The sequence below is a fragment of the Peromyscus leucopus genome, chromosome 11 (genome assembly GCF_004664715.2).
Source record: "Peromyscus leucopus breed LL Stock chromosome 11, UCI_PerLeu_2.1, whole genome shotgun sequence".
Lineage (NCBI taxonomy): Eukaryota > Metazoa > Chordata > Mammalia > Rodentia > Cricetidae > Peromyscus > Peromyscus leucopus.
This window is the reverse complement of record NC_051072.1, coordinates 5,637,512-5,656,203: the sequence shown is the minus strand read 5'-3', so window position 1 is coordinate 5,656,203 and position 18,692 is coordinate 5,637,512. Positions and strand designations below refer to the sequence as shown.

The following is an 18,692-nucleotide window of genomic DNA, read 5'->3' as shown; positions in this document are numbered from 1 at the left end:
TGGAAGCAAAAAAGATGGGTTCCTTTGCCGTTAAGCCAAGATTCTTTCCAAAATACCTCTCCTTAGGAAATATAAGAAGAGTAAATGAGCTAAAATCTCCAAGGAGGCATCTATAAGATATATGGAAACTTCATAGTGCGAGTTATCACAATCAAATTAGAACAGGTTGCTAAGGTAGTCTTTAGCAGTATTCTCCCTAGGGAGGTATTAGGATTACAGTATTAGCAATTTAGATATTTTATTAGATGCTAGCTGGAGGCAAGGAGATAGCATCTAAAGAAATCTTAATTCTCCTTTTCTATGGTATTTTCTTCTTGAAACTTAAAGACGATAATGAAGAACAAAATGAAGTGTCATTGTAGATGTAGCCATTGTGGCCGGGCACCTCATGGTGCATCGTTCTCTGTCCTTTGGCCATTTGTGGTTTTTCTGTGATGGTCTCAGTATGCTGTGTAGAGAAGCTCCTTGATGAGGGTAAACAAACTGTGTTAAGTCTCAGGAATAGCTGGACCCTGTATTGAAATAAATGAGTAAACCTTTAGAACTGCAGGTGTTTACTTGGGCCACACATTTGGGAAAAAAAAATGTCAGTATTCTTTATTGTCCTCAGCAGAACTTCGATGGGCATTGTTTGTGTATTCTATGCATAAATACGGTTGCATTTTCTTTAATTGCTGCTGTAACAACTTGCCCCAAGCTTCATGGCTTCGTAATACAATTACAGAGTTTAGAATGCAAAGAATCTCATGTGGCTAAAATCAAAGCATCTTCAGAGACAGTTCTTCCCAGAAACTCTGCAAAGCACCCTTTCCTTAGCACCTTCCAGGTCTTACAGGTTGCCTACATCTGTTGAAGAATGACCATGTCATGTTCAGAGCTAGCTGTGTCTCATGGCCAGCTCTTTTTCTCTCAGCTCCTCTCCATCCATGGCCATATTCTTCTCTACCTCACTTTGACCTCCCTAACTTCTTCTTTTAAGGTCTTTATGACAACTCTGCTGCTTAGATAATCCAGAACAGTCCCTGAATCACAAGATCCTTAATACAAAGTCCCCTTTGTCACATAAGGCATTATTCCCAGAGGACTAGGAATCCCAAGGGAGATCATTTTTTTCAACTTGCCACAAATGCCTTTGAAGATGTGAAGAATCAGGGGGAAATAGATTTTTTATGGACTGTAAACACTTTAAGGAGAAGTGGTGGTTCTTTCTGCATGGACTACTATTGCCAAGAAGAACCATTTGGTATATTGAGCAGTTGCATGAATAGTTGCTTGAAAATTATTGAGACTCAGTTTGTTTTTTTTTTTTTTTTAGGTAGTGAAGGTATGTAGTAAAGGCATTGATGTAAGGAAATGTCGAAAAGTAGCAGACTTTCGTTTCAATTATGGTTGTTGAAGACACTCTTTGGGATGGTCACTGACATAAATGTTCAAGATGTAAAGATGGAAAAATAAATTACCAAAGGAGCAGACACAAGAGTAGCCAGTGTGATGCACCCAGGGATGTATGTATGCCTAGGTGATAGGCAGGACTGGACCAGAGACACCCCAACCCCCACCCCCACCCCAGTCACAGGTAGCCTTCTGGGAAGATGAGTCAGAGAGCCAGGCTGGTAGGAGAGCTGAGAACTGTTAAAGAATGAAGAAGGTGCAACAGCTATGTGTGGAACAGCCGAAAGTACCAAGGAGATTGTAGTGATTTAACAAGAATGAACCTATGGGCTCGTATATTTAAATGCTTGGTCCCTAGTTGGTGGAACTATTTGGGAAGGATTAGGAGGTGTGTCCTTCTTGGAAGAAGTATGTCACCTCATTGGAGTGGGCTTTGAGGTTTCAAAAGCCCATGCTATTCCTAGTGTACTCTCTCTGCTTCACAGTTGCTGTCTTAACATACACACTCTCAGCTACTGCTCTAGCACCATGCCTACCTACCTGTTGCCATGTTCCCCAACATGATGGTCACCAACTCACTTCCTGACCTGCAAGAAAGGCCCCATTAAATACTTGGTCTATAAGTTGCCTTGGTCATGGCATCTTTTCACGCAATAGAAAAGTAAACAAGACAGATATGTGTAACCCAAGCAACTTTAATCCCGATACTCCTGCTGTCATCGAATTGTGTGTACACGTTTAAGGAAATGCTTTACCTAATCTGTCTTTCATTTTGTTTTTCCCAAAGAGGACCTGGAGCTGCTGCTTGACCGGGTCAATGATTTGATTGAGTTCCGAATCAATGCCATTCTGGAAGAAATGAGCAGCATGCCACTTTGTCAGCTCCCTCAGGAGGACCCCCTTACTTGTGAAGAATTCCTCCAAATGACAAAGGTTATCAGAAGACTGATTTTTTTTTTTTTTACAAAAAACCTTTTTTTTTTTTAAAAAAAATAAAAGGCATATTTGAATCATAAATTGGGATTTTAAAAAATTAAAAAATTTTGCTCTGTGATAGATGTTATTCAAATGTGGACCTTCTGACAACTTGAAGATAAAGAAAATTTTATCTAAGCTGCTACTAATAAATTAGTTCCTTTCAGATCAGTTGAAGGGGAATCACTGTGGCACACATTTTCAATTTTTTCATGTTTTATGAAGGGCAAAGGTATTTTTTTAAAAGAAGAACTTCAGTAAGCAAGGGTTAATTATGCAGTACTTGGGGCAGATTCTGGGCAAGGTTTCTTCTTCAAGCACTTCCAGAGAGCTGTTTCCAAACTAGTATTTTGTAGCATAGAGTTCTAGACTTGTCCCTAGGAAAGCTGGGAAAGGCCAGAGGCTTGTGCTTAAACCACACAGGGTGGAGACTGTATTTACAAGTTTATTACACTTCAATATATGAAAATAAAACCCTTGAATGGTTTCCATAATTTCACAAACATTCTTGCAAATGGCACGTTTTCTTCCTATGTTAGGCCCAAGCTACTGGCAGAGAGGCTCTATTCCTTTTGGAAATGGCACTTTGGCCTCATTTATGACATTCCCTATGGGTATTCTGGTGATATGAACTCTTCAGTGATGACTTTAATATTGTTGGCCAGTAGTGCTTACTGGAGGACCCATTATATTCCATTCACCTTGTGACTCTACTAGATCTCAGATTTATCACCAAAACAGAGTGGCAGCCATAGCTGGATGATACAGAAGACCCTGGGGGGAACCTTTCTTATGTTAGCTCTTTCCTGTGAGGACGCATGGAGAACTCTTCACCCAACAATGAAACTACAGCAATCCATGTGCAAACTTTCTGCCCAGTGAAGTTCATTGCTTGACATTTAACGTCTATTTTTTTTATTTAAAATTTTAGTGTGTGTGTGTGTGTGTGTGTGTGTGTGTGTGTGTGTGTGTGTGTGTGTGTGTGTGTGTGATCCCACAGAGGCCAGAAGAGGAGCATCAAATTCCTGTAGCTGAACTCTTAATGCCCTCTTCTGACCTGAACTCTGAACTCAGGAAGAGTAACAAACATTCCTAATCACTGGGCCACCTCTTCAGTCTGCATACTCTAAGTTTTTATTGTTTTTGTCACCATGGCACATTCTGCTTTTCATGAAAAGGCTTAGATTCTTAGAAGGAGTCAAGGATTCAGTGTAAACTGTCTTGTTTACAGAAGTATTCTAGCCACAGAAGGCACGTTTCTCAACTAGAGAGCAATGGGAACACACCTGAATCTGACCTCCTTGGCACAAGGAGGGTTTCAAAGTCCAAGGCAACCCTTGAAAAGGATAGGAACCAGGCATTTGGTGCTAACACCTTCTTGCATATATATTGAACTTTGATTTATATTAACTTGTTTTTAGCTGATTAAAGCTTATTGACTGCTCTGTAGAATTCTGTTTGCCCTCCTCACAATGATTTTTAATATTTTTTCCTGTAATTTTTAAGTTTTCTCCTCATCATAAGAGAAACACTTAGCTCTGTTATTTACAAAGTGTAGCTTAAAATTTTCAAATCAAGTTTTAGATTTTAAAAGTGGAGAAATTAGCATTTATGCCCATCATATCACCATTGTTATGAATTTTATGTATTTCATGACTTTCACAGGCACCACTTAAATGACATTTTGCTGAAATGATCTATATTTTTTTACTACTAGACATTAAATGACTCCCAAAGTTAGTCAGTTTTGCCAAGAGCTATAATAAATATATATATGTATAAATTTTTTTAGATCTTCAGGATCATTGCCTCCAAATAAGATTATTGTGTCAAACTGTATGGTTTTATTTTACAGATCTTTATAGTCACAGACAAATTGTTTTCCAAAGGACAATTCCAATGTATAAAGCCATAATGCAATAACACCAGTGTCACTACCCTCAAGAGAAACACTGTTCTATTATAATTTATTAATTTTAGCTTGAATGGAAAAATCATACAATCCAAATTAATCTGTTTTTGTTACCCTTAGAAGTGCTTCCTGTTGACTGTTTTACTTTCTATAATGTTTATGTGTTTTACAATTTTTAACTTTTTCATTTGTAGACATCTTGTTTTTTATTTTTATTTCTTTTGTTTTGAGGTTATAATGTAGTTACATCATTTCCTTATCCCTTTCTCACTCCAAATGCTCCCAGGCAGTCCTCCAGGCTCTCTTTCAGACTCATGGCTCCTTTTTCATTAATTGCACATGTATATGTATATATTTACACGTACATACACACATTCCTAAATACATAAATATAGCCTGCTCAGGCTGTATGATGTGGCTTATATGTATGTTGTCCGGCTGACCATTTGGTTTTGGATAACCAGTTTGGGTGCTCTTTCCTGGGGAAGACTGTTTTTCCTGCTCTCTTCTGTCTTAGCTGCTTGTCTATTCTTTGTAGGGGTTGAGGTTCTCTTGGGCTTTTCTCTGTCCATGTAAGGTTGACGACTGAGATTAACCACCACAGTTGTCCAACCATCACTGAAACTGAAGTATCAGTTGGAGGCTGAATCTGCGCCTTTGCCCATCCTCCTGTTGAACTCTCAAGAGCTGGATAATGACGCGTGACTGTTGTCTTTTGTTCTTATTGCTGTTAGGACCTTTGTGTGAACGGTGCTCAGAGACTCCATTTTAAAAGCTCCCTAGTGGAGGAAGCAGCCAATGAGCTAATAAACATGTTACTGGATGTGGATGTCCAAGCTGAAGAAGCAGGTGAAAAAGTCTCTCCCAAGAATGCCGGTTCTAACGGCGACACTTCAGGTAATGGAAGCGTCTGGTTTTTTTGTTTTTGTTTTTTTTTTTTCAGGATAGTTAGTGAAAACTAAAATTTAATTTTCTACACAGCCATCAATTTCATACATCGAGAAACATTACCCCATTTTTAAACTGATATTTACAAATCTGAAATTATGATTCTGCACATATGGCAATGACTTGGTTGCTTCTCACTATGTTTTTTATTTTATAATTAATTTAATTTTACATATCAGCCATGGATTCCCCTGTCCTCCCTCCTCCCACCTCCCAGCTGTTGTTGGGAGAGAACACACCAGAACACAAGTCTTTGAGGCCCAGTACAACTACTTTTAGCCTATAGTCCTTAATCTGTTATGGGCTCTTTCCCCATATTGAGATGACTTCTACTGGGCCACCTTATGCCCCAATTTCTTCTTCCTATCCTTCAGTGATCTTATTTTCTCAGATGCAGGACATTTAACTGATATTGAGCTTGCATGTAATTTATTTTGATTTTCTCCTGTAGTTTAATGGATCTCTCTCAGGAAGAAGAGAAGGACATTTTGGGGTGTTGGCATCTTCCTTTAATTCTGGGTCTTGTCCTCTGCCTTTGACAGCAACCACAAGGAAGAAAAAAGAAAGTGAGATGTTAGAGGAAGCCCGTGAGCTGCTTTCCCATTTTAACCACCAAAATGCTGATGCTCTGTTGAAAGTGACAAGGAATACTCTGGAGGCCATTCGCAGGCGCATTCACCTCTCCCACATGGTTAACTTCCGGGGTATGGTCTTGCACAATTTTCCTATTGGTTGACCAGGTAGAGGACTGGTGTGTGTGTGTGTGTTGTGTGGTGGTGGTGGTGTGTGTGTGGTGGTGGTGTGTGTGTGTGTGGTGTGTATGTGTGTGTGGTGTGGTAGTGGTGGTGGTGGTGGTGGTGGTGTGGTGGTGTGTGTGTGGTGAGTGTGTGGTGTGTGTGTGTGGTGTGTGTGTGTGTGTGTGTGTGTGGTGTATGTGTGTTTGTGTGTGTGTGGTATATGTGGTGTATGTGTGGTGTGTGTGTGTGTGTGTGTGTGGTGTGTATGTGTGTCTGTGTGTGGTGTGTATGTGTGTGTGTGGTGTGTATGTGTGTGTGTGTGTGGTGTGGTAGTGGTGGTGGTGTGTGGTGTGTGTGTGTGTGTGTGTGTGTGTGGTTTGTGTGTGTGTGGTATGTGTGTGTGGTTTGTGTGTGTGTGGTATGTGTTTTGTGTGTGTGTACACTCCTGTTAAATTTTAATAATCTCAAAAAATAATACCATTCATTATGCACCTTCTCATAAGCTTCAGTGACTTTTGCCCACCCCCACCTATTCTATGACGTGGGTCCTCTCATCACTTGTATTAAAACTGAGAAACCTAGCACCTGGAAAGACTATTTTGCCAAGGTTACTGAAATCTTGATGATATAAAAATCAACATAATTTAAAATGCTCCTGTAGTGAGATAAAAACATGGAGAAAATTGTTTGATCCAAGAGAGAAAAGCAGTTTTAACAGAAAACATATGGGAGAATTGTTTCGGTGGTGAATTTTTAGTTATTAATCAATCTTATTGCTTTTTTAACATTTTATGTTACTTTTCTGTGTCTTTCACATCATGCCACTAGACCCCACCTGTCTCCCTCCCCTCCAAATAAAACAAGATACAATTTAAGAGAAAAAAAGAAAAAAAATAGGAAGAAGGGGAAAATCTTATCATGGAAGCTTCAGTGTGACACAGTGAGTCACACAGTAAACCCCTTTATCTGTACATTTCTTACATGTAGGCATTTATTGCAAAGAATCATTGGTCTGGTTCGAGGTCCCCGGTCTCTGTTGCACCATTGACACTGGGCCCTCAGTGGGACTCTTCCTGGATATCCCATTGTTCCTCTGTGTTGTGGAGATCCTGCAGCCCCAGGTCCACAGGACCGACACCACCTCTCTGTGCTCCAGCAGATCACAGATAGAGTGGATGTTGGGGTGAGCCAACTCATAACCCTGGTTTTGGGCCCTGGGAGTTGCAGGATTGGTCAGCCTGCACGTGCTTCCCCTGACTTCACCACCAGGGGGAGCTCTCCAGCATTGCCCTGGCTGGTTCACTCCTTGCAGTGATGAGCAAGGGAAGGGACCACCAGTTCTCAGGTTTTCCCTGTCCTCAGGGTTGGTTCCCCCACACCTACACAGTCAGGGCCAGCTCTACTGTGTTGCCCAGGCAAGGTGTAGGGGTCACTCTCCTGCAGCTGATGAGGGGGTAAGGACAACTCTCTGTTCTTAGTACCTCAGAACCACCTGTCTCAGGCATTGATGGGCATGGGGGGCATGCATCTTCCCCCCACCCATGTCACCACACAGCAGACTAGTAATGGAGACAGCTCTCTCATGCTCACAACATCCAGGCTGGCTCACCCACACCTCTGCCAATGAAGCTAGCTCTATCGTGTTGCCCAGGTAAGGTGCAGGGCCTGCTCTCCCGAGTTTAACCAATCTTATTAATGAGAAAAGGTTGATGCCATCCCTTTAAAATTAGAATTTATTTAATTATTTTCATGATATTTCAGCTGACTTCCTCATTCTGAATGCCTTCATCTTTTTCTCAGCACTGTTCAGAGAAAGGTTTGGGCTCTTCTAAGTATGCTACAAAACCCCATGAATATTAGGAATATTCTGAAATTAAAATCTAATTAAAGAATAGTAGAAAGGGAAACAATTAATTGAGAAAAATAGGCTAATAAGATTTACTTATTTTGAAGATTTGTAATTAAAGTGAAGCATAATTTTGCATTGGAAGTGGATGAAGAAAAAGGTCTGTGAAAGAATGTTTTGAGTCATGACTTTCATTTACTTCAGAATGGAAGAAAATTTCTTTCTTAGTCACAAGGCTTTAAAAGGATTCACTAAATGTTGGCTCATATGTTAGAACAGTAAATCACACTTACTGCATAACTTTGTGCATTGCAGGTATCTTCAACTATATAAAATGATATGAGGTTCACATGCACATGCTGCACATACATCTCTGTCTACATCCTTAAACTTACAGATATATCCAACTTTAAAAGCTCCATTATAATAAATAATGAGTTACACTAAACTTTTCCCTATGTGTGACAACTGTCCCAAATTTTCGAATATATTCCTTGTGGAAGGTGTTTTATTTGAAATTCCAAAAATTACTTGTTCTAACTTTCATTTATTATAGTTTGTTCTTTATTTCTTGTTTGCTTACTCTGCGTTTAACTCATTGCTGGCATCCTGCGACTTCTACACTGAACATTTCCTTTTATGTAGATGTACCAGCAAACTATAATCAGCAGAATGACTTGGAATCCACTGAATCGCTGTTATATTGAGCAATATCAGATCTTCAAATATTCATGCACTTATTTGACAAATATTTGTCTGCTTATATATGTATCATGTATGTCTTAATTTTTTGGGGGGCATCTGTTAAGTATATTCAGTTTTCAATTAAAAAATGATATGTTAACTCAGACAGTAACAATGCATCAAAGATGAAGCAGAACCATCTTCCCATTTTTCGGGCAAGCATCACTCTGGCCATTCCCAACATTGCTATGACTCCTGCCCTGGAAGACATACAACAGACACTGAACAAAGCTGTGGAATGCATCATCAGTGTCCCCAAGGGGGTTAGACAGTGGAGCATTGAGCTGCTGTCCATGGTAGGTAGAGTATGAAAAAAAGTTGCTTCATTTGGAAGCTGCTCTGTTTAAAGATGGGGAAAGGTTGAAAAACATCCTCTTGCATTCTAGAGGAAGTTGCATGAAAGAAAAATGGCTGCTCTGAAGAACAGTGAAGACAGTGATTCTGATGTTGAGGCAGAGGAAAGTGAGCTGCAAGGTAATACGCTTTAGAATTGAAAAAAGTCTCTCTCTCTCTCTCTCTCTCTCTCTGTGTATGTATGTATGTATGTATGTATGTATGTATGTATGTATGTATGTATGTGAGTGTTTCTCTATGTGCGTATGTGTTTTTACATGCAGGTGCCCATGGGCCAGAAAGGGGAGCTGGAGTTACTGGAAGTTGTGAGGCACTTGATGTGGTGCTGGGAACTGATCTGGGGTTCTCAGCAATATAGATATTATAGTATCTGAAATATAGATTTCCGATATCTTCCTGTGCTGTGTGCAGTTTTCAAATCATGTTCAGAGTATTAATCTTTGAGCCATTTTGAGTTTAAAAACATTGAGAATCACATACTGATACCTTAGTATCACACATCTCCTGCTTCTGTTGTGTGTATTCACAACTGCTGGTGCATAAATGATGTTTGGTCTGACCTACTAATGTCTGAAGATAGGAAATGTTTTTAATTTCACACTTTACTGAAAAACTGGTTATCCTCACAATGAATATTTCCTGGCACATTATAGATGATATTTTCAACCTATTTTGAGTTCTGCTTTGTTAACACATTCTGGGTGTCACTATGCATCCAGCAATTTTCATTTGTAGTCTGGAAAATGGGGGTGGGCATCCAAGTTGCTAACGATATCAGATGTCCTCTTCAGTCCTCACATTCCTTTTAAATCAGCATCACAGTTAACAGTTAACAGACATAGTAGAATTTGGTTGATATTGCTCTCCCCTAAAATGGTAAATTGACTAAGCACAAGGAAGAAATGGAAAAGGAAGTACCTTTTTAAATAGCACTAATGAGGAAGGTAGAGGTAGCTGAGAATTCTTTCCCATAACTTACTTACTGATTTACTCTATCTATTATCTATCTATCTATCTATCTATCTATCTATCTATCTATCTATCTATCTATCTATCTATCTATCTATGTATCTACCTATCTATGTATGTGTCTATGTATCTATCTATATATCCATGTATCTATCTATGTATATATGTATCTATCTACGTATCTATGTATCTATGTATCTATCTACGTATCTATCTATCTATCTATCTATCTATCTATCTATCTATCTTCTATCTATCAATCATCTACCTATCATTATTTATTAGCGAGCTAAGAAGCACTTTCTGGAGATGGACAGATGGCTCACCAGTTAGGAGCACATACTGCTCTTGCTGAGGACCTGAGTTTGGTTGTCAGCATCCCTGTCAGGTGGCTTACAACTGCATCTCTAGCTCCAGGGCATCTGATACCCTTTCCTGGTTTCTGTGGGTACTTTCATGTACACATGACTAGCCCCCAACACATACATACACACGATTAAAAAAGAAATATAATATTAAAGAACATTTGCTATTATTTATTAGCTTCTATTTTGTTTTTTATCTGGAAACATTGCTTTAGTTCCTAGAATCCCTTAAAATTCAGTGTCTTCTAATGAGAACATGTTCAATCATGAATCACAGCCTGAGAAGAAAAAATATGTGCTGAAAACATGACCACAGAACTAAAACAACAGACTACAGTCTGGCTGTTTTTTTTTTTTGTTTTTTTTAACTGTAGAGTTCAGGGTTTTTTGAATAATCAGAGTATCATTGTTGTCTAATTTTAGAGCATTTTTATTATCTGAGGATGAACCTCTGCTCCAATTAGCATTCATTTTTGCCTTCTCTTTCTGCTCAGTCCTGGGCAGCCACTGATCTGTCTCCCATCCCTGACGATGGATCATTCTGTGTGTGGTGTTCTGTGGCTGTTTTCTCCCATGTGGCATAGTATTTCCATTTTTATCCATGGGTAGCAGGGAGCACTCGCGTTACATTTTCTCTACTGTAGTGACATAGATGGGACCCAGGTCCTGCGTATGCCAGGCGTGTGCTCTGCTACTGGCTTCATTCGTAGTCCTCACTTCTTTGAGACAGGATCTTATTGTGTAGTTTAGGCTGGCCTTGAACTTGTTAGACAGTCCAGGCTAGTCTTGAACTCAAGATTATCCTACCCGCTACCTTCTGAGTGCTAGGACTGCAGGCATAGTATTCATTTCTTTTTATCATTGAATTATATTTCATACTGCAGATAAATTACATTTAATTTATTTATTTATTTATTATTTGTTAGTGAGTTGTTGAACAGTTAGGTTGTTTTCATTTCTGCACTATTATTAATAATTCTTCTAAATGTGTAGTGGTATATGTATGTTTTATGCATGTGTACATGTGCATGCAGGTATTTGTGTGCATATGTGTGTACATGGATGTGTGGAGGTCAGAAGTTGATGCTGGATGTTTTTCTCAATTGCACTCACTCTTGAGTTTTGAGACAGTCTCACTGATCCTAGAGCTCATCATTGGCTAAGCTCAGCATTGGCTAAGCTGACTGGTGACAATGCTCCAGGGATCTGCCTGTTTCTCCTCATCCCAACCAGTGCTTGCTTTATTACACATGCTTGTTGCACACTCAGCATTGATATGGGGGCAGAAAATCCAAACTCAGGTCCTCATACCTAAGTGGCAAATATTTTTACCAAATGAGCCACCTTCCAAGCCTAACATTTTATGTGGAAATGTTTTTATTTCTCTTGGATTATACTGACATTTATAGGATTACTGAGCATTTGGTAACTTTAACATTGGAAGGAAATGCCAAGCTACCTTTGGAAGTAAGAACATTATTTCATTTCTCCATGGGCAATGCAGGAGGGGTTCACTGCTTTTTCTCTTCTAGTCACTGATAGTTGTTTTTGCCTTTTCTCTTTGGCCATTATAATAGCTACAGAGTGGCACATCACTGCAGTTTTAGTGTGAATTTCTGCAATGGCCAGTGAAGTTACGCACCTTTTTGTGTGGTTTCTGGTCATTTGTATGTTTCTTTGGAGCAATATCTATCAATTTTTCCATGTTCTTAAAAATTCACTCACTTAGTCAAATTTCTGTAAGATTTTTATGTTCTGAATAAAATTGTAAACATTTTCAATTACATTATAGATTTATTTTCAATTTCTTATTGATGCCTTTTGAAGAATAAAATTTGAGGCTTAAGTTCTATTTAGTTGTATTTTCATTTTGTATCTAAGCAACAGTGACTTAACATAAGGTTAGGAAGAATTTATACTCTTTTAAAGTTGCATAGCTTAGCACTTATATTTCAGTCTATGATTCATTTTTAGTGAAGTTGGAGTTTAAATTCATTATTTTCCATGTGGGTGTATACTTGTTCTTCCACTGTTAGCTAAAAAAAATCATTAATCTATAATTGAATTTTCTTGAGACCTTTGTTGAAACTCCCTTAAATATGAGTGTACATCTCAACCTTTATTTCTGGACTCTTGGTTTTACTCTGTTAATCTCAACTCATGCTTATTATAGTGCCACATTGACTTTACTACTATAGCTTTGAAGTAAGCATTCAGAAAGTCATTTATTTGTTCTTCTACCTCTACATTCACATATTCTTCCTTGTTCAAAGTTCCTTCTCATCATTCTTTCTTATTCCATTCCCATTAAACCCTTTCTTCTTCCAAATAACAAGTGCCTCCCTCTCCCTATTCATGCATTCCTTTTTTGTGCCCCATGGCATGTAATTGGGGTTGCCTTCATAGCATGGGTGGCCACACTCATTTGCTTGAGTGGGACAATGAAGCAGGGCCACACCACTGAGGAATATTCCCCCACCCCGCGGTACCTACTCTGTCTCTAGCTCCTTGGGAGGGGTGAAGTCAGAAAGTGTGAGTCCTGTGCTATTCCATTCTTTTTCAAAACTCACATAATCTCTGCTGGATCCTTCATGTTTCTGTATGAATTTTAGGAACAGCTTGTTAGTTTCTATGAAAAAAAAAACCAGTTGAAACATTTATATAGGGATATGCTGAATGTGTACATCAATTTGCAGTACATTTAAATTGAAAATGATTTAAATTACACAAAGCATGTCTTCTGATCACACAACAGACTGATGTATATATAAACTCACAGAAACTGTGGCAGCATGCACAAGACCTGAACAAGTTAAAGCTGGACAAGATACTAGGATTGAAGTGATGAAGTGGACAGTGTCCCACCCCTAACTAAGAAGACATTTGCAATTGAGACCTAATGCCAGGAAAGGGAAAATCTTTTCTCCAATGGAGTATCACTGGGTGTATTAATCACACCTCAGGCAGGTCCCATGCCCAGGAGTCATTGGCTAACACAAAATGAACTCTTTTGTGTACGGACTTTTTGTTTTGTTTTGGCATATTTTGTCTTTTTGGTTTCTGTTTGCTTGTTTTGATTGTTTTTTTTTGAAAGCCTCCATGGCCTAAATCTGTAAAGAAAAAAAAAACAACATTTTTTTTTTTCCAGCATCACGCTACAGTAGTGTCTTGTTGTTCAGAGGTCAGCTAAGGATTGTGTGGAGATTTCAAGAAAAAAGATAAAACCTTACTGTTTTGAGTCCCTAAGTCTTCACCCTTTGCTTAGGGACTCTGCGCAGGAAAACAGTAATACTACCCAAGCTTTACATAATGATTACGATGGTCTCAATGCTAGCCAGAGATGAAGATTGGGCATTTCCCTACCCTTCCCGGGCATGCTCACAGCTCTGTGTGTGGACTTTGGGAACCCCGGGAGCCTTCCAGGGCTTTCTGGAATGTTCTCTGTCAGTGTCATTCCCCGGGTCTCTTGTTACTTTCTTGATCCCAGACTAACCCCGCTGACCCCCATTATCTTCACCCCAAACTAACACCATTGTCTTAGACGATGGTGAGGTTAAGTGATTGGGGCCGATGGTGTGTTCATTTGTCTTTTACTTTGACAAATAATGTGTGGCTAAAGCTTTCATCTCCCCCATTCCATGAACTTTTGACTCAGGCTAGACAAAGATCAGTTCTTTGGATCCAGTTTATGCAGGGAACTTCGAGCTGTGGCAGTTAGGAATGGTTCTTCAGAACTTGCCAAGAAGACCCAAATCCAGTTCTACTCCCACCGTGGACTAGTGTGCTGCAGGTTACAGCTGGACTAGCTGTAAGACTGAGAGACTGCGACTGTTCAAGGCTGTCACATAGCCAGAGAGGAAACAATGAGAAGAGAAGAGGACTTCATGGCACACAGAACTTGCTGTTGCCACTGAGACCCAGCATTTCTTCTTAAAGGGATGCTCTCTGGATAGTCAAAGACTCTGATTTATTTCCTTAGTACCCAGACAGCTAAGGTTGCCAGTTTCCTCTACTGTTTCCAACACTTTTATGCAGATTTTCAGTATCTTTGTCATTACAGAAACTTGCACATCTTCTTTTTTTCTTTCCCTTTTTGCTTTAGAAACCCTGGAGATAGCGTCTGTAAATTTGCCCATTCCTGTGCACACCCAGAATTACTATAAGAATATTTCTGACAACAAAGAGATTGTAAAATTAGTCTCCGTGCTCAGCACAATCATCAACTCCACCAAGAAGGTACGTGTCATGAGGCTGTCACATGTCCTGGGCTGTCCTACATGTGCTCACATGAACTTCATCTATGCTCACCCTGAATGCAAAATTTCACCCCCAATAGTGTCCTTGATCAATGAGAGACATCTTGTCTGTCTGTGTTCAGTGAATGAGTGTTCACCAAAGACCCTTTAATCTAGAATGCAATGGAAAAGAGCTGTGAACTCCCTGTTTCAGATCCTGTTCTATTTAATGTCTTTAACCTTTTCTGTTAACATAAATGAATGTAACTTCAGATGGAGGTGATAGTTCCCCATTAAAGAATAAAACAGAATAAGGTGTTCAGTCAGTGTGTGTGTGTGTGTGTGTGTGTGTGTGTGTGTGTGTGTGTGTGTGCATATATATGTGTCCATCATGTGTTTGTATGGGTGTGCTTACCTGTGTGTGTACATATAGGATAGAGGTCACTGTGGCATCCTTTATTGCTCTCCACAGGGTCTCTCACTGAAGAAAAGGCTCACTTTTTTTTTTTAAATTAAATTAAATTTTTTTTATGGAGGTGTGCTACTGCACCAGGCTTAATGTGACCATTGAGGATGCCCACTCAGGGCTTCCCGTGTGAACAGAGGGCACTTAACCCACTGAGTTATTTCACCAGACTCAGTTTGGGAGTTTCCATACCAGGAATTGTATCCTGGCCAGTAGATGATGTGTGCCACTTTTTTTTTATATGTGGACAGGCAAATCTTATAAAACATCAGATGCAAACACACACACACGCACACACACACACACGTATATGTATTGTCACATGAAATTCAGATATAAGCAAGTTTTAAAATATTTCTACCATCAATACAAACTCATACTGGTTGGCTATAAAGCCAGTTCATTTTTTTTTCAACCTGCTCCCTCCCCACCACTTCAATTTTCTTTTTGTATTCAGACAAATTTGCCCTTGTGGGTAAGAAGACTTAAGATCCTGAAATCAGTTTTGGTTTAATGATTAGGCACACATTCATTAAAACCAGTCGACTCTCAGGTGTTTCTCGGTGTTGAGCGAGGAGGTGCCTAGTAAGCACATGTTTTCTGTGGCTGTTTTACTAGAAGGAGCTACATTTGTTGGAGAGCCCCTGAAAAACTTCTGTGGCTATAACAAGAGGAAGAAATGCTGTTAAGTTTTGTTTAATGTATTCCCTGGGGAACAACAAGTCTTTGCATTTATGCATATTTAATCTTTTGTTCTTAGCGACTTGAAGATCCTGTGTTTAACTTCCCTCTAGGGACAGTGTTCACATATTCAACAATTATTTATCTATAGAGCTTAGTTTATCAGGCTCCATACCAAAGGGTGGAGAAAAAAGCAGTCTATGAAAATAAGCAATTAGATATATTTTCAGAAATTATAGAGACTGCATCAAAATAAGTTAGCACTTGTGTTAGTTACTTCTCTCTGCTGTGAGGAGATACCCCATCTTAAGAAAGGAAGGGTTGACGTTGACTCACAGTCTGGGAGCGCAGCCCATCATGGCAGGGAAGGCATGGTGGGAACAGCTGAGGCTGCTGGCCATGGTGAATCTGTGGTCAGGAGGCATCGAGAGCTGAATGCTGGTCCTCACCTTCCTTTTTCTTTCCCCATTGTCATTCAGTCCAGGACTCACAGCCCCTAGGATGGTGATGCCTACATTTAGACATGTCTAAAAGTGTGTCTTCTGGTGGATCTGAAATCCAATCACATTGACAATAAAAACTAATCGTCACAGCAGTAGAGTCCAATGCTTTCTCTGAAAATAACCAGCCCCGCCAGGCAGTGGTGGCACATGCCTTTAATCCCAGCACTCAGGAGGCAGAGGCAGGCAGATCTCTGTGAGTTCGAGGCCAGCCTGGGCTACAGAGTGAGTTCCAGAAAAGGTGCAAAAGCTGCATAGAGGAACTCTGTCTCGAAAAACAAAAACAAAACAAAACAACAACACCCCCCCCCAAAAAAAAAAGAAAATAACCAGCCTCTATCATGGCAATCTAAGGATGAGGTACAATAGTTTTAGTGACCTAGGGCTAGCAACAAAAAACATATATGGTATTTTTTTTTTAACCATAGGAAAGAAACACATAGTCTAACCAATGAGGATTCTTGGAGGAGAGTTAAGCAGAGAAGGACCCACAGGATTTTTCTCATGTGCTTCCTAATGGCACAACCCTGCTTCTTTTTGATCTAATGTTGACCTTAGATAAGAGGTTCTTGTCCCCATGGGCCAACAAGGACTTTCTTTTCTTCTCATTTTTACATAGCTCTTTCCTCTCCCTTTAGACTACGGATTTCAAAATACTAGCCCTGAGTTACTGTTAGTTATTGTATATAGCTTGTTTCTATGGCATTTCCATTTCCTCCCAGATCATTAACTAAACATGTGAATAGCTTTGTGATAACTGTCAACACTGAGCCAATCCTCAATTGTATCCTCATGCCATTTCAGAGTCCTCCTTTTCTACACCAACCTATTATTTCTATTCTAGGAAGTTATCACATCCATGGATCGCTTCAAATGCTACAACCACATTTGGCAGAAGGAGAAAGAAGAAACCATTATGTCATTTATTGCACAAAACCCTTTGCTTTCTGAATTTGAGTCTAGGATTCTTTATTTCCAACGTCTGGAGCAGGAAATTAATGCAGAGCCCGAATACATCCGTGTGGGTTCCATTGCTCTGTACACAGGTTGGTTGTCTTTCAGACAGTCATGTGAATCCAGCAGCATTTGCTCTGCCTCTTGATCTAGATTAGTATTCCAGAGAGTTCTAGCTTTCTTAGAGAAAGCTTCCCTTTTATGAGCTTCAAGATTTAAGACCAATTTATAGATTTGTTTTTAATTCCCTTCTGCATAATTACTCATTCTGGTCTATCTTTGCTGCTTAACTTGAAAATAAAGGATAGTTTAGAGAGAGAGGATGAGTGTATTGCAGTTAGAATTAGGATTTAGTTTTTATAAGTAACAATAACAAACATTTGAAGCTTATCTCATGCGTGTGTGTGTGTGTGTTGTGTGTGTGTGTGTAAAGATTTTAAAATGTGATTTGAATTGTTGTAAAAATAAGAGTTATAAGATGACTGAGTTATAGTGATTAAGAAAGTTTTTTGTATGTAGTATTTGTCTGTGTGATGTCCGGATGTGGATGTGTGGAGGTCCGAGGAGGACATCAGGTGGCCTGTTGGACTCATCTCCATCTTATTCCCTTGGGATAGGGTTTCTCTCTGAACCTGGAACTTGACAGGTGTCAGCTTTGCCGATGGCATAGCAAGTGTTCACTGACTGAGCTGTACACCCAGCCTGGAAACCATTTTTAATTCTACTTTTACTCACATGGCTCTAACTCACGGTATTTACTGTGAGTGAACAACGTTCTGTGTCTTTTCACATTGGTTCAGGCTTCTCAGACTGACCTGTGGGTGTTTTTCTTTTACAGCTGATTTGAAGTTTTCTCTGATGGCAGAGACAAAAGCCTGGATGGTTGTTATTGGCCGTCATTGTAACAAAAAATACAGGAGTGAGATGGAAAGCATTTTTGCGGTTGTTGAAGAATTCCAAAAGAAACTGAACCGGCCCATTAAAGACCTGGATGATATTCGGATTGCAATGGTTGCTCTGAAAGAAATCAGGGAGCAGCAGATCTCTACGGACTTCCAAGTGGGACCCATTGAGGTAGATGGGCAGCTTGTCTGTTATAGAAATATTTCCACACCTTGGAAGCCATTAGCAGGAATATTAACTGGATCTGTGCTGGAATGACAAATGAGCATTAAAGCTAAAAGCAGCAATTTCAGCACTGAGATCGCCCTTTGTGGGGAACCTTTCAGGCTCTAGTTTATGTGCCCAAGAGCCAGGTTTATGTTTTTGGACAAATTATTTATGGATGAATGCTCCTGGGGGAAGGGTAGTGGTGGAAGCTGGAAAAATTATGAGAGAAAAGCTAAGCGAGGCTGAGGTCTCAGCTGTGGACCATCTTCAGCCTGATACCAGTGGGGACTCAGTTACATCCTCCCGGAGGTGTGAGATCCTTCTCTTTGTGACTCTGAGTCAGTGGGTCATTGAACATAATCTCTCCATGAGGGGGTGATCATCCATCCAGCGCCATTTTCTAGAAGAGGAAGCAGCAGTCCCTAAAACCAACACCCTCAGCAGTGGGAGATGGGAATCCCAGGTGTTCAGTAGAGCTTTGATATGTGCTATCAGTCTGATAGC

The 18,692-nt window shown here is 39.8% G+C and overlaps 1 protein-coding gene across 1 annotated transcript in view; it reads left to right on the top strand.

Moving 5' to 3' along the window:
• The window catches only part of Dnah5 (dynein axonemal heavy chain 5), a 232,373-nt gene that overhangs the window by 54,160 nt on the left and 159,521 nt on the right, over positions 1-18,692 (top strand). Inside the window, exons 17-24 of the mRNA XM_028868160.2 lie at positions 2,180-2,325; positions 5,014-5,176; positions 5,770-5,931; positions 8,660-8,850; positions 8,941-9,028; positions 14,345-14,478; positions 16,969-17,170; positions 17,917-18,152. Coding sequence (XP_028723993.1) covers positions 2,180-2,325; positions 5,014-5,176; positions 5,770-5,931; positions 8,660-8,850; positions 8,941-9,028; positions 14,345-14,478; positions 16,969-17,170; positions 17,917-18,152 — 1,322 coding nt within the window. The remainder of the gene's footprint in view (positions 1-2,179; positions 2,326-5,013; positions 5,177-5,769; positions 5,932-8,659; positions 8,851-8,940; positions 9,029-14,344; positions 14,479-16,968; positions 17,171-17,916; positions 18,153-18,692) is intronic.